Raw genomic sequence first — 14,426 nt, 5'->3', positions numbered from 1 at the left:
CTTGGGAGAGTGGATCTGCTGAGGTTTCTGGAATTGTGGGTTATGAATAGATGGAATCCATTTACTCTTTGTAAAAAATAAGAATTTTTCTTTCCAGGTTATGTAAACTGTCGTGATCACGTTAGCAAGTATTTCTTCTGCTAGGCAACTCTTCAGGAGAAGGTGGACAATTTTAGCAAAATTTACAATTTAATCAACCGTAAATTCAAACTGTCTTGTGTAGCGCTGGCTGCACATCATCCGTTTAGAATTTGTGAGGCAGCTAAAAAGCGCTGAAGCACAGCCAAGGATGCGTGATGCAACACTGACACTCAATACATAAACCTTGTGTGCTGTTCAGAGTAACTAATATTGTCAAGGTAGGGGTTGTTTGTCTTGGGCAAGCACATTGGTGCTTGATAAATAACTTGGTTTTGTGCAACTGTTACCAAAACTATACTCAATGATTTGTGAAACTGCACAACTAAAGGTAGCGCTTTTCCAGCTGGTTGAACACCGAGCCCATCTCTCTTCTAAACTGATCGTGTCGCTTTTGAAACCCTACCATATAGTCTGAGAGCTCAGGATAGGTTTTCAGTGTCCACAGCAATTCCTTTGCACCTTGTGCTTTCTGAGAAATACTGACTTAAGCTATTTTGTAGATTCCATGTTTTATTAGCCAAGTATATGAGCTTAGCTAAATGTTATCTTAAAAGGCAAATTCCCAAAATAATCAAGTTAGAGGATATCGTTGGGATAGGGAATACTGCCATTGCAGTGGTGCTTAATCTTGTGGTTTATTAGTGAAGGAAAAACATTCTCAAGCTGAAGTTGTTCAAACAGGATTTCCTCACATGGTAAATATATATGCTGATATGTTACTAGTTGACATCTGGGAGTAAAACAAAATGAAAAGTGCAGTTCAACTCTTTGAATTACTATTTTCAGTCATTACTACAGTAGTTGAGTAGAGAAATTACTCTCTTTGGGAAGGAGACATCGCTGCCCTCTTCACTTTCTACTTCTACAGTTTTCAGCTACATTTTCTATCAGTTGACTTTCATATACAAAGGATAGCTGATTAACTTGGGGGTTGTGTGTGATCATGCAGTGCTCCCCTTTGCTGCGTAGTCATCCGCTTTGGGTAGGTGGATACTTCTGAAGACTTGGATGGGGAATGCTGGTGCCAGTGTTTATTCTCCTGCCTGCCCTTTGGAGGGATGCTTGGTCAAGTCCAAATGGCTCCTTACTCTAATAAGTAAACTTGTAGAGAAGTGTTTTGTTGGGTTCCCCCCCCCTCCCCGAGCTAGTACACATTGTAGTAGTGCCACCTCAAGTTGAAGTAAAACTGAGTATGTTTCAGTGCCTGCTGAAGAGAGAGCAATTTTAGTTGAGAAGCATGAAATTCTGGAAGGTGCCTGTACAGGCAGTGTAAGCTGGAGTTTAGTTCTATGCTAAGTACCCCTTTTTTACCCGACTTTAATCCAATGTGTTGTTTAAGGACTTTTTTTCCAGGCAAAAGGCATGATTGCAGAAGTGTAAGATAATCAAAATGATGTTGTTCTTCTATTTTTATTCATATTTTTATTCAAGTCACTGTGCATTGTAATTTCCCACTTTCCCATTGATTTATGCTAGGAGTCCTGAAGAGTTTAAAAAGCCTCAGCCAAATCTTTATGTCTCTCCTTAATGTGCAAGGTCCAAAGCATGTGTATGCTTCAGTTCTTCCTAATCCTTTGATATTTCCAGGAAGAAGGGTGAAAAAAATTCACATAAAACCAGGAGACTTCAAATTTGAATTTCTTTTGTGGGTGAAACTTGTGTGGTGTGAAGGAGCAGTTAATACATCTGAACAACATAAGCTTTTCCCAAGCTTCCTGCTCTCTCTAGCTGGGCTTTAGCCTGAGGTTTGTTTGCTGATAGGTTGTGTTATTTTAAAAGTTTCTCTAACTTGAACATGAAGATCAAGGATTCAGGCCAGTGCGATGGAAGTGTGGCCACTTTAAGCTGGAGTATAAAATGATTTTTTTTCTTCAACTTTTGTGTAATGCCTTCTTAAATACTTAATAGTCCACAAATGAGGCGTTCATGTTGACATTAATTTGCGAATTGACCAAATACCATGAGTGGATATCTGGCTGAGAACTGTAACTGAAACAACTGAAACTTGCAATGCATTTGGAGAATATTAAGCTGTTGTGGCTTAACTGAGCTGAATAATATGGGGTTCCTGTCACCTGGACCTGATCAAGTGGCCAAAATTCACTTAGGGGGTCTTATGTCCTGAAGCAGGGTGGCGGGGGTGCTTCCAAACAGGTTGTCTTGGGAAGTTTGAGCTCTTGCCTGTGTGGTAGATGAGTTGTTTGCTTTTGAAACGTCCTTTGTGGGGCATGAGGGTGAATGCTGGTTGAGCAAGTTTTAAAGACATTTCCCTGTTAGTTGAGCTGAGAGGATTTATTATGGGAAGAGAATGCAGTGTACTTGAGGAAGGTGCTTTGCTTGTTTCCTAATTAAAATGTTGTAATTTTCCAGAACAGGTGCTGTCTGGGTAATGCAAATGCAGTGGCAATCCTGTCCTTTTTCATTGCATCTAAAAAGCCAGAAGTTTTGAGTGAGGAATTGAAAACAGGATCTATTTCTTGTGCCCAAAATAGGCTTCTATTTAGAATTACTTTAGTTGCATTTGATAATATCTTGTGCTGCATTTCCTAGAGTGGTGGCCTGAGCCTTGGCATCGAGCAGTAAGATTAATTTTCTTGTATTACCTGGTGCTGTTCTTTTGCCCCACCTTGCTCTTGTAGGGTTTAGAGGGAAAATGTGCAGCATGCTTTGAGCTCGTGCTCTTTGTGCTGCCGCTTCCAAGTTAGGCTGAAGGACTACAAAATGTATTTGCACGCACTTGACTTATCTGGCTGCCCTTCTTATAAATTACCTACTTTATTCCTGCTATATGCAAATGAAACCATGCTAGTTTATATTTCCTCAGCGTAGCCAGTGTTATTTTTCAGCGCAGGCTTGGCTTAGGAGTCCTGACTCTCAGTTTAAACCCATGAGACCTTACTCAAAGTGTTTGCAGCCATGCCACAGAGCATGTCCTTACTCGTGCTGTTTCCCTGAGTATGAAGAGGATGTCCTCCATGTCTTTTTGTTACAGAAAGTGGAGCCGAGTTCTTTCCTGGTGCATTGACTTGGAATTTCAATCACGTCCTTGTTGCAAAGTGAGAGGGTTACCAGCCTGGGTGAAAGTAGAACCCAGGATCTAACAACTTTAGCAGCATCAGCTGAAACAAGACTGAAAAGAGTGCTGAAGTAAGAGGATTTTGTGTGGAAGGAAAGAGGGTTGAGACTGTATTGAAGACATAAGCTTAGTGGTTGCCTTAAGCCACCAATCAAAGCCACCATAAATAAAATACCCTCTATTCTCTGAGGGAATTTTGTTTGTATTTCTTCAGGTGATACTTTCTATCTTTTCCATTAGACAAACTGCTGAGTTGGAAAGTGATGTCCTGTTACCTGCCTTCCCCAGTTATTTTTGCTTTGGTAAATATCAGGATTTAAAAAAAGCTTGCTGCTAGCAAGGGTGATTGGTGGCTGGCTGATAGCCTGTGCTTGCAATTTGAGACGGGCTCAAGAAACAAGAGATGGGTCTTCTGGTGAGTTAATTCAAAGGAGGAGAGAGCCATGAAATGGAGGAATGAGGTAAAATATCAGCTGCATTATGCTGACCGCAGCAGTTAATAGCTGTATTTATCCACTGAGTCCTGCCACTGTGCACATTTAGGGGTCATCATGGAGAGTTTTGGATGTAGCGCTAAGAACAGGCATGATCTTGGCTCAGTATTGGCAGTGTTTCACTGGATGGTCAAATACAGCTTTCATGTAGCCATTAGTACAGGCAGAGCTATTTCAGAGCTTGGTAAGGTGAAAACTGGCCAAATGGAATAAGTATTAGCTTGGTATTAAATTAAAGGAGAACTGTGACAGGGATTGAAACTGGCACGTGTGTGTTATGTGAAGCACTGCTCCTGCATAAACTGTCTCTACTACTTAAATTTATTAAAAGTTTTGCAGAACTTACAGGTATTATTAGGTCGCTCACTGTCTGTCTGCAGTTTTGACTCGAGGGTGGGTCAGACGTGTTCAGAAGCAGGAAGGAAAGCCTAAAAAGACTGAAAGAATAGGCAAGTCTGGAAATTATGGCAAAGGAAGGAATTCTGGGGAGCATGAATATCTTGTTAGGTGGAGATGTGATATTCTTATGCCTTGTATGTACGCAGAACCATTACCTTTCTAGTTTAAAACTTGAAATCCTTAGTGCTGAATCCCTTGGACGAAACTGAACTGTCCTGCAAGGTTTGCAGAGTAGTCAGCGAGGTATGTCTTGCTAGACACAAGCGAAAGGCATATTAACCTACTTTTTTGACCTTTTAGGCAATTGGAGAACACTCAGGGATGAGGGCTAATTAGATAACCTCTCTGTCTCTCCTCTCTGCCTTGCCAGGCATCTGATTACTTGCCAGAGTTATCTCGTGAATTTACAACCCTGGCTACTAGACTTCAGGACGCTGGAAAGTGCTGAGTTTGTATATTAAACTGGGCAGCTGTCAGTGTGGCGGCAGCTTTCCTGGGGTGGTGGTGGCTCTACAAACAGGCTGGCTTAAAGCATTATACTGAATTTGTGATGTTGAATGTTTGTGTTGGGTATGCTTTCAGTAAGCACATCAGTGTTTGTTGTCACTTTGGTAATAGAGTATATGCCTCCCTGCTGCTATAATAATGTGCATCTTTCTCAAATGTTTTTGATGTAAATAACTTCTCATATGAAAAAATCTAGGTTGCAGCTCACTGGAAGGAGAACCTGGATCTGTCAGGCCAGGGCCAACTTGCCAAACTTGGCTGTTTCTGCAAGAAAAGAATTTTCTGTTTCAATTGAGCAGTTCCTCTTCTGAAACCTTTGTGACCAGGCTGATTCGAACATGAAACAAGCAGTATGTAGAATTAAAAGAGCATTTTGAAAAAATCATCGAGCATTAACAGGATTAAAAGAAAGCATCACAAACCATATGTGTGCGGATGTTCAGGATGACAGTTGGCAGTGTTGAATCTCAAGAGCTGTTGTATTTGTAGTGATTATGGTTTCAATTAAAAAAAAAATTGACCCCTGTAAAAATTAAGCAGTCCTTCTCTAGAGACTTGATTTGGGCACTTCCTCAGTAATGTTTGAATGGAAGGCAAGAAGACAATGTGACTGTGAGAAACAGGTCATCAGGCTTATGAACCAACACAGACCTACTGTATTAGCTTATTTCAATGACTGAACTAATCCAGTTGGCCAGTTAGTAGTAGGTTTACAGAGAAGGAACGAAGTAATGAAGTGGGAGGCTGAGGATGAGAGAGTATTAATCAGTAATTTGGGATACATCTGCAGGGTTGAAGCCAAGAGCTATACGAAAGGATCTTGCAGAGGTGAGTTGCATGGGAGTTTTTACAAAAGGGCTGACAAGGTCACGAAGAAGATCCTGTGAACGATTTCCTGTTGCATGGGCAGTAAGTCGTCTTTGTTTGGTGTGAGTCAGTGTGAGCGAGCCGATGGGGGAAGGAGGGTGGTTAGGAGGTAGCTTCACAGTTTTTAGAAAGCAAGGCTTACTTGCCTGCACAACAGCTTAGTATATGCCAAAGTATTTGTGAAGCTACAGAAAATGCTTGGAATATAGTGCTGAACTGAGTCACAAGGAAATAACAAGAGGCATCTGAAGTGACTTGATGTATTAAGTAATAGTGAATAGTTACACTGTCAGTAAATCTGTCTGTGTCTGGATGTCTGTCTTTTAGGGGTGCCTGCATAGTTGTGCTCAAGCCAACATCTGTTCTGGTAGGGAAACTATTAGGCAGACATTACAGGCTTCCTTACGAAGTGTTTGCAAAATCAGGACAAGTTCTCGTATCTCAGTGCTGTGCTGTAACGGTTTCTTTTTTCACTTTGTTTAGCTAAGATTTCCTATCTGTAGTTATATCTAACAAAGAAAATGTTATTTGGTGTTAAATCCAGACTTAAAATGGGGAAAAAACCCCAAACCCTATTGTGCAGTAACATAAGTCTAATTAAATCTTGTAATGTTAATTGGCAAAGGTGGTCAGCTCTACAGTCAACTTCAGTGTCTTTAATCCCACTTATTAAAAGTTAGTGATGCTTTTTTGCAATCTGTGCAATTTTTCTATGTAGCTATTTTACTGCTGTCCCCATTTTACTCTTTCATGTGGGGCTAATAGATTGCATATTCACTTGATGCCATGATTTATTGGGATCTGACTTTTTGCAAACTTTATGCTTCATAGGAATTCTTGGCACCAGATGAAAGCTAGTAAATTACATTGTCATGTTCAATGACAAGTTTAATAAATAAAACATTGTTTCTGTTACCTAGAAGACAAACACTGGTGCAGAAATCATTAGTGATGTGCCAAAAGGTCAAGATGAATAGCCTGTTCCCAGAAAGCCTTGTTGCTGGTCCACCCTGCTCTTCTGTTTGTACATGGTGGCTCTTTTCATTGGACAGGTGACGGAGATTTGCATTGGACTTTATATATATAAAGTCTAAAGCGATAGATGTTAAGTTAGGTTTGAAAATAGATGCAAGTATCTAGCATCTTGAAATACATGCTTGCTGGGAAGGAGGTGCCAAGCAAATGTTAATTTTTTCACTGTGTACTGTACACCTTTGTAGATGTGCTAACAGGAACTGAAATGCAGCTAGTCGAAAAACAGCTATGAGGAGTGCAAACTAGCTGCTGAACATACTCCAGGAGATACTGAATTCTTACTTCAAAAGCAAATAGTGAATACAGTCGAGTGGCCTGCTCCAGACTATGAGGGATTGTTAGTTTTTTCTTGCTAGATGTAAAACATCTTGACAAATAGTTGTTTCATGAGATTGAGCTTCTTAATAAAGTAATGCAAGCAGCTCTGGTTTATTTAGAAACTAACGGATGGAAATGCCTTCAGTGTATTATAATTCATTTGATAATCATTTCTGGAGTTGAACTAGGATGTTGGGTAATGTCCCTTGAACAGTGAACAATGCTTACCTGATTTGGAGGTAAGAATGACGAATTCAGATACAATGTGTGATTGAAAGGATGCTTGAAAGCATCTGTTTAGAGGTAAAGCAACAAACAAGGATTTGGCAAACTGCTGATCGCAAGCTTTGAGGTGCTCATTGAGCTTGAATGGAGGAGATCTCTGGTAGTTGGCCCTAGATGACCATTGCCACTCCTTTAATCTGTCTTGGACTTGCCATAGTTGTGCTGTCAGCCTGAAATGGTGAGAAGTATCCAATGTCATCAGCGTGCTGGTAGCAATGAAACTTAAGCTGCCTCATTTTCTCTCCTTCCCGTAGATTATTTTAGTTCCCCTGCGTGAGTCTTTGGAGCAGACATACAAGTTACCCTTTCCTGTAGAACCTCTTTAAAGAAGAGATCCCTCGTGAGCACTTGTCCTTCTGAAGTTAGTGTGTATTAAATTACTGGACTAATGTAGAACAAAAGCTGGTCAATGTTTCTGAGGTTGAGAGTAGACCTCTCATTTTTGACAAGCATGCAGGTGCATTTGTCAGTGTGTACAACACCTAGGCTTGAATTCAGAAAACAAGCCATGAAAACATTTTCAGTCCTTAATTGGGGCTAGTATTGCTTCTCCATAGCATGCAATTGTTTTAAAAGTTAGAGCAGAGTAGAATAAAAGAAATAATGTTCTGCAGGAGACCATCTCCGAGAAGGATTTGCTGACTCAAAAGCTGTGAAGTGACTTGTACAATTGGTCTGTAAGTAAATAACGGTTACAGGGGAGCTGTGGGAGACCAAGTACAGCAGCTTCTGCTAAAATCTTCCGATCCATCACTTCTTGCTCTCATTTTGATCTTTAATCCTTCTCGCTTGCAATTTGTGGAATGAGCAGCCTCGGCAATTGGTCTGTCTGTTTGGTCTTGACCACAGTGGTAATGTGAACACAGCAAACTGAGCTAAACATGATACTAAACATATGACATGGTCATAAGTATCTGAGATAATAAAAGCCACTGGATCACATCCTAACCAGAGAAGACAAAGCTAGAAGCAGCTCAAGAGGAGGAGAATGTAGTCTGCATCAGTGTCATGTTCTTTTAGTAATGTTTGACCTGTTCTTTTACGACTATCCACAGCATAGTGTATATTCAGCTTTTATTACGTTTGATTGTTTCTTAAATATGCTATCCCTGTTTCTCCCACTAGTACACCTTGCTGTCAGGAAGCCGTGATTTATAAGTACATTACAAATGGTTTTAATAGGATCTGCCAGAAGAGGGTTAATAGTCAAGGGAAAAATAATGTAGAAAAACAGACTGCAAGGAATATGTGCAACTGATGGAAACGTCATGAGTGCAGAACTTGTCTGGGATTCATAGATCGTACAGGGTTATTCCCCTTCCCATCCGATATCCTAAAAAGTGAATGCTGACAGCCAAGAAGGGAATCCTGCGACTTAACATACTACTGTACTTTTTATTACATAGGGGTTACAATAATTCAACCCTTTGCTAAAGTTTCTAGCAGTAATACTATCCTATTGTGTAATTTGAAAAGGGAGTCTTCTGCCTTTTGAGCTCTGGAAGTTGGCAAGGATTAAAATGACAAGCAGGAGGGGAAGCTGTGTATCTGTTTCAATTAAAAAAATTTAGTGTTTTAGTACCACAAAGCTGAAACATTAGTCAGACATTCCTGTTGGGAGAACTGACAGGAAATAATATGATTTACAACCTGGGGTATGTCTGCAACATAAAAGGAAGGAAAAAAAAAAAAAAGTAATTTGCTGGTTGTGTACTTCTGGCCCTGGATTAATTTATGAAGATATTTCGCTTGTAAACTGACCAGCGACCAAAGTGATCTGATGTGTGATTGCTTCAAATTGTGTAAGTTGAGCAATTCTTCTATTTTTGGTGTCCCTTCAGGTTTTTTTAGCTTATATTTCTGTTCTCTGAAAATTGAGATGCCAGCTTGTACTTTAAATTTGGATAACTTTTCAGATGCCAGTCTTGACCAAAACTTGTGTGAGAAGCAGCTCAAAGATGTTTGTTTTATCTGTTACAACCCAGCTGCAGGGTCTTAAAGACAGTGGCATTTCAGGGCCAAACATGGGCAGCACAGGCCAAATAATGAATGCTCTTACTACATGTGTGTGGCTTTTTTACCTTAATCCTAACTACTGAAGTAATTTTTAGGTCACCCAGTTCTTCTTGGCTGGCATCACAGATGGGAAGGGGGGTAGGTAGCACAATCAAGCCTTGAGTAGAAGCGTTACATTTGGTTTGCTGGCGGGAAAGATTTGGTGGCCCAAGTGGCTTATTTCCCAGAAAGGGCTAAAATAGGGAGAATTCAGTGCCATAGCACTGAACTACCTCAGCTGGTTTCTCTTGGTTCAGGAGTTAGCTCGGAGTAGTGTTAATATAGAAATACAATACAGAAGTGAAACCAGCCTGGTTTTCTCTTTGGAGAAACTGCCTAACTCTGTTTGTGCTCAGCAATAACATAGTCAAATGAGCAGAAGCTATCAGAACAAAGCTGTGAAGACCAGGGAATTAAATCTGCAGGTCTTTGTGACAAATAGAAGCAAATTCCTGCTGACTGTAAGGCTGGGAGCTTTAGATGAAATCTTTTACCTCCTTTCAAGTGGAATGGCTTAGCTTTTGAAATGGGTAGAGCTGCAGGTTTGTGTAAACCCTCTTAAAAACTGGAGTATGGGTTAAGTATCAGGTAACTAGCAACAGAGAGTTGTCAAAACTTGTGAATAAAGCCTGTAAATTTCTGTAAGTGTATATAGTGAAATGCATATGTAAAGATATAATTTAAAAATAAGTGCAAAATACTTGTAGGTAGTAACTCATCAGATTGCTAGTGCCTATTGAAAAAAGGGAACAAGCATAGCTTCTCTGAAGTGTTACTGGTTCTGCCAGTGACAATGGTGTTGGAAAGGCTTTAGGTATATCTTGGCTTACAATAACCTCATTTATCAGGTGACAATTCAGTGCAAAATATAATGCAAATGTGGTATGGTTTATTACTTTGGGCTGGCAGAGCATATTTGGGTGCCATGAACTGTAACAGCTGCATGACTAGTAGTTTACTTGCAGGTTTGCATAATTTTGGGTCAGGTCCTGTTGCCTGATGTTATCAGCATATAGTATCCTGGCCAGGGGACCATTAATGAACGCCAGCTATTCCTGTGTCCTGTGTCCCTCATCCTAAGGAGCTGTATGGCTTAGGGGACATGACGGGTGGGAGTCAAAAGGAAGTTCAGCACTTTGCCTGTTTTAATTTTTGCAATTTGCATACCTATAGTAACTTTCTGGTTTTCTGTATTTTTCTGCATTGAATAACATCTGCTCATACTCAGCCTTTAAACACTATTTCTTACAGTATGAATGGAATTAAAGTATACAGCTGTGCCTCTGTGCAACTACACATTTATACAACTGATTTTTTTTCAGCACTATTTGTTCTCATTTGAACCTCATCACAGAGTGCCTAGATGACCAGAGACCTGTGGCTTTTCTGAGAGGTTTTCTCTTTTGGAAATAAGCTAAGTACAGCGGAGACTCTGAAGAGAAGAGCAGATGCAGGCAAAGGAAGCTAAACAAACATAACTACTCCTATAGACATATTAATAACATTTTTCCCTGTGGTACTACCATGGGAAGGCTATAGCAGATGCTTAAGTGGAGATTCTAGATAGCCAAACATCTTTAGAGGAAACTTATTAAGGAGCTTTCATCTAAGCTAATATTTTCAGTCTTTGAGCTTCCTATGATCTCTAAATCCTTCAGTGACTTGAGCTGTAATAAAACTTCATTTAGAATTTCTGTCTGAACTCCCTACTCCTCCACAGGAGCTCTGTGCTGGATGAAACAGAGGAATGGTGGAAAATGGCCTCATATCAAGTAAACACTAAGCTCATTAAGTCCTGCAACCTCAAAGAGCTTGGCTTCGAGAGCAGCCCAGACTGGGAGACAGCCTGTCTAATCACCTTCTCAGTGAGCAGAGGTTTATAAGCCTCTCCATGTCTAAAGGCAAGAATTCAGTAGAAATGTTTTGTCTGGAGGTCTGTTAAGAAACTGTGTCTTCAGTAAGCAAGTGGAAATTGAGAACGGGTGACGTTAAGAGAAGTAGGTTGGGTCAACTGTGGTGAGGTAGGTGACATATATCCTGAGTTCCTGAAGAATACCTTCCTCTTACCCAAGTTGTGTGAAGGCTTTGTGGGACTTTTAAGTGCCACTAATAACATGCCACTCTCAAAATTACAGTAGTAGTACATCCCTGGGAGTGTTCACCCTTTTATAAAATAAGGGAACCACGTGCTGCTGGTTTTGGCACCTCGGATGTGGTTCCTATCTCTTTGTATGTGAGTACCTACAGCTGTTCCGTATACTGCAGCTGGGGTGGAGGTCTGGAACCAAAGGATGTATTTGACCACAGACCCGTTTTTTAAAACTTCATTTCACCTACAGTGAAAGAACCAAAAGCAAAAGATACTGGTAGAATTACCTGTTCAATTCTGAAATAGGACATACCAGAGGTATCCAATACTACACGGTACCACTTTGCTCTGTAATCTGTGCGCTTTGTATTGCCCTTTTGACTATGCCAGCACGGATTTATGCTGGATTAAAGTGACCATATAACCATAGATTTAGGGACAGAAATACAGCAGAATCTGCCTTTATTTCAGTGCTTTAAGAGATCTGCTGGCAAGCTGTTTAATTATTTAAATGCTCTGCAAGAAAACTGAAGAGTCCTGCTGCTCAGCCTTGCTTTTACCTCTTTGATATCAGAAAAATATACTGTTAGTATGTGCTTGGATATTTTTCTTTTTCTGTTGCAGACAGCCATGTATGCCAGCCGTGTCGGAACCCCTTTAAGAATCTCTACCTTAAACAGTCTTGCTCATGTATTTTTACAGCTGTTACTGAATATATTGTTACAAAAATGGTCCGTCCAAGTTCTTTTGTTAATCCATAAAACACTGCAAATGTAGATACTCCTTCATTTCGTGTAGTTTATTTCAAAATTGTTGCACTGTAAAACACTTACTCTGGGGTTGCAGCTTTAGTGGTGGCTTTTAACATCATCTTTCCCAAGGCTTTTTTGTCTATTAAACAGCTCCAGCTGGCAGAGGACAGAACACTTCCGTAAGTGTTCCCACGATCCGAAAGCCTGGAGCATGACCTTGTGACCATGTGCCAGCTTTCCTTCCTTGGACGTAAGAGATAGCGGGAGGTAAAGACAATACTTGGTAAGAGTGATCCCCTGCCTGAGCTTGGCTGCTGGAGCTGGACAAGCATAGGCCATCTAAATAGTATCTTTCTCTGGGGAGTGAAAGGTTAGTAGCAAAAAGCGAGTAACTTTCCCTTCCCCTGAACGTCTAATGAAGATAAGTAAAAAGTTTTGAAAATCTTGGCTGTCACTTTTGTGCATGAATATGGTCATAGTCAGTTCAGTGATCAATTTGGGGTCGCTTTCCAAGATAACTTCACTCCAGACTCATTTCAGCCAAAGATTTGCTTGTTAAGTTATCCAGGTATTGAAAGACTATGGGGGGTGGTTTGTGTACATTGCTTGAATGCGTCCTCCTTCCATGACAACAGGTGACTGTCATAAACTTCTGTTCTTGGTGTCAGTGCATCCTGCTTTTCAGGCTGAAGGCTCAGATCTTCAGGAGATTATTGCAGATATATAGGAGTTGATGCCTAACTACCTGTGGAGCTGGAGTATTTTGCAAAGATGATGTCCTGTAACCCAAACGGGATGAGAAATAAATAGATAATCTCCCCAGATCAGACTATCTGACTTGCTGGCTGTAAAATATTTATCTTTTGGTAGTGAATTGGTAGTACTTTTAAGAAGTAGCTTTCACAATAGCTGTCTGCTAAACGGAGCACTCCCTCTTTTCCTCATTGCTAGAGTATAGCTTAATTGCAGGAAACTTTGCTTCCTGTTTCTCCCTGACCTGGGGGCTGCTATTGAATAATGTGATAATGTAACTGCTTTAGTTTTGAAGCCTTTCTTAAATAAAACTTCTGGAGCTTGGCAGAACATAGGAGGGAGAAATTAATGCTAAGCTTACTGTATATGAGTGGCTAGAAATCGCAGAGAAAACGGGGAGACGAAGGAGGAGTGAAAACAAACTGGCTGTGCTTCAGCTGCCTGGTGGCCTGCTGATCAAAGTAACTTGTGTAGATTTTGGGTATTGTTAGGCTTGCAGGAAAGTGTCTGTTTATATCTGTTGGCGAGAAGGAGAGCTAAAGGTTCTGTCAAGAGCATGGTTCAGCTCATCAAGTGTCTGTGGTAATGTCTGTTGCACGTTTTCTGACTCTGAAGTTTAAGGGGTTCTTTTGTGTCAGAATTGGATGTGAGACCAGCTGCAGTAAGCCCTTTGGAGTATGTTGCTGTGATTTCTCGAAATAACTAAAGTCCCTGATTTCTCAGATACAAGCAGCTTTTGGTGTGTGTTTTGTAGCAAGAAGGAAATAATGGGTCATACTTTATGTGTGTGTTTCATTCTGGTTTTTTTTAACAAAGCTGAAGGAGGGAGAGAGAACTCTGTGTTGGAACAGAATTTGTCTTGGATACTAGTTATCTCAAGCTGAATGGCACAATACAAATGAGGAAGTGTTAAAACTGCTTTGGGAGAAAGAACTTTCGGTTCCCTAACCCGGATTATTATTGAGATAGCATGGAAAAACAGTGCATTAAACATTTGCACAAATGTTGGAAACAGTTTTGGGTGAGGTAAGGACTGGACTCCTTTCCATCAGCAGCATGGTGTTAAATTGGCAGCACACCAGTTAGAGCCGCGCTCTTAAATCCATACTCTGGAACACTTTTTGCAATATCAGGTCAATAATCCGCGATCAAATGGTACTGAACTTTATTGAAATCTATTTATATTAATACAAAAACATGCTGCTGCTTAGAACTAGAAACTGTATCTCTCACATCAGAGGAGTCAGCAAGCACTGCAGTTCGTGTGTGTGCGTGAATGTGATGTATTACCTGTATATATTGTGACGGAGGGATGTTCTTGTTTCTGCAGAGTGACCAGCAGCTGGATTGTGCCTTGGATTTGATGAGGCGTCTGCCTCCGCAGCAGATAGAGAAGAATCTCAGTGACCTCATTGACTTGGTAAGTATTGGATGCTCTGACCAACTAATAGCTGAGTCCTGGGTGTAACGATCTGGTATGTAAGAACATTTTCTGAAGCATCTTGGAGGTGTGGTGATTTTGTTTTTCTCCTTGTCTTTTGGCAAGGTTGAAGAATACAGCAATTACCCAAACAATGTCAGGAATCTACATGTTTATTTTGGGCAAGCCAGCAGGTACTACTGTGTATGGTCGGACATGCTTTCGGATGCAGGAT

The 14,426-nt window shown here is 40.6% G+C and overlaps 1 protein-coding gene across 2 annotated transcripts in view; it reads left to right on the top strand.

Annotated features, from left to right (window-relative positions):
• Positions 1 to 14,426, top strand: part of CAPZB (capping actin protein of muscle Z-line subunit beta) — a 71,153-nt gene that overhangs the window by 11,673 nt on the left and 45,054 nt on the right. For both annotated transcript variants that reach the window (XM_069782385.1, XM_069782383.1), the window contains exon 3: positions 14,102 to 14,191. In XM_069782385.1, coding sequence (XP_069638486.1) covers positions 14,102 to 14,191 — 90 coding nt within the window. The remainder of the gene's footprint in view (positions 1 to 14,101; positions 14,192 to 14,426) is intronic.

This window comes from Haliaeetus albicilla, chromosome 4 (genome assembly GCF_947461875.1).
Source record: "Haliaeetus albicilla chromosome 4, bHalAlb1.1, whole genome shotgun sequence".
In the NCBI taxonomy this organism is placed as follows: domain Eukaryota; kingdom Metazoa; phylum Chordata; class Aves; order Accipitriformes; family Accipitridae; genus Haliaeetus; species Haliaeetus albicilla.
This window is presented reverse-complemented; position numbering and strand designations above follow the sequence as displayed.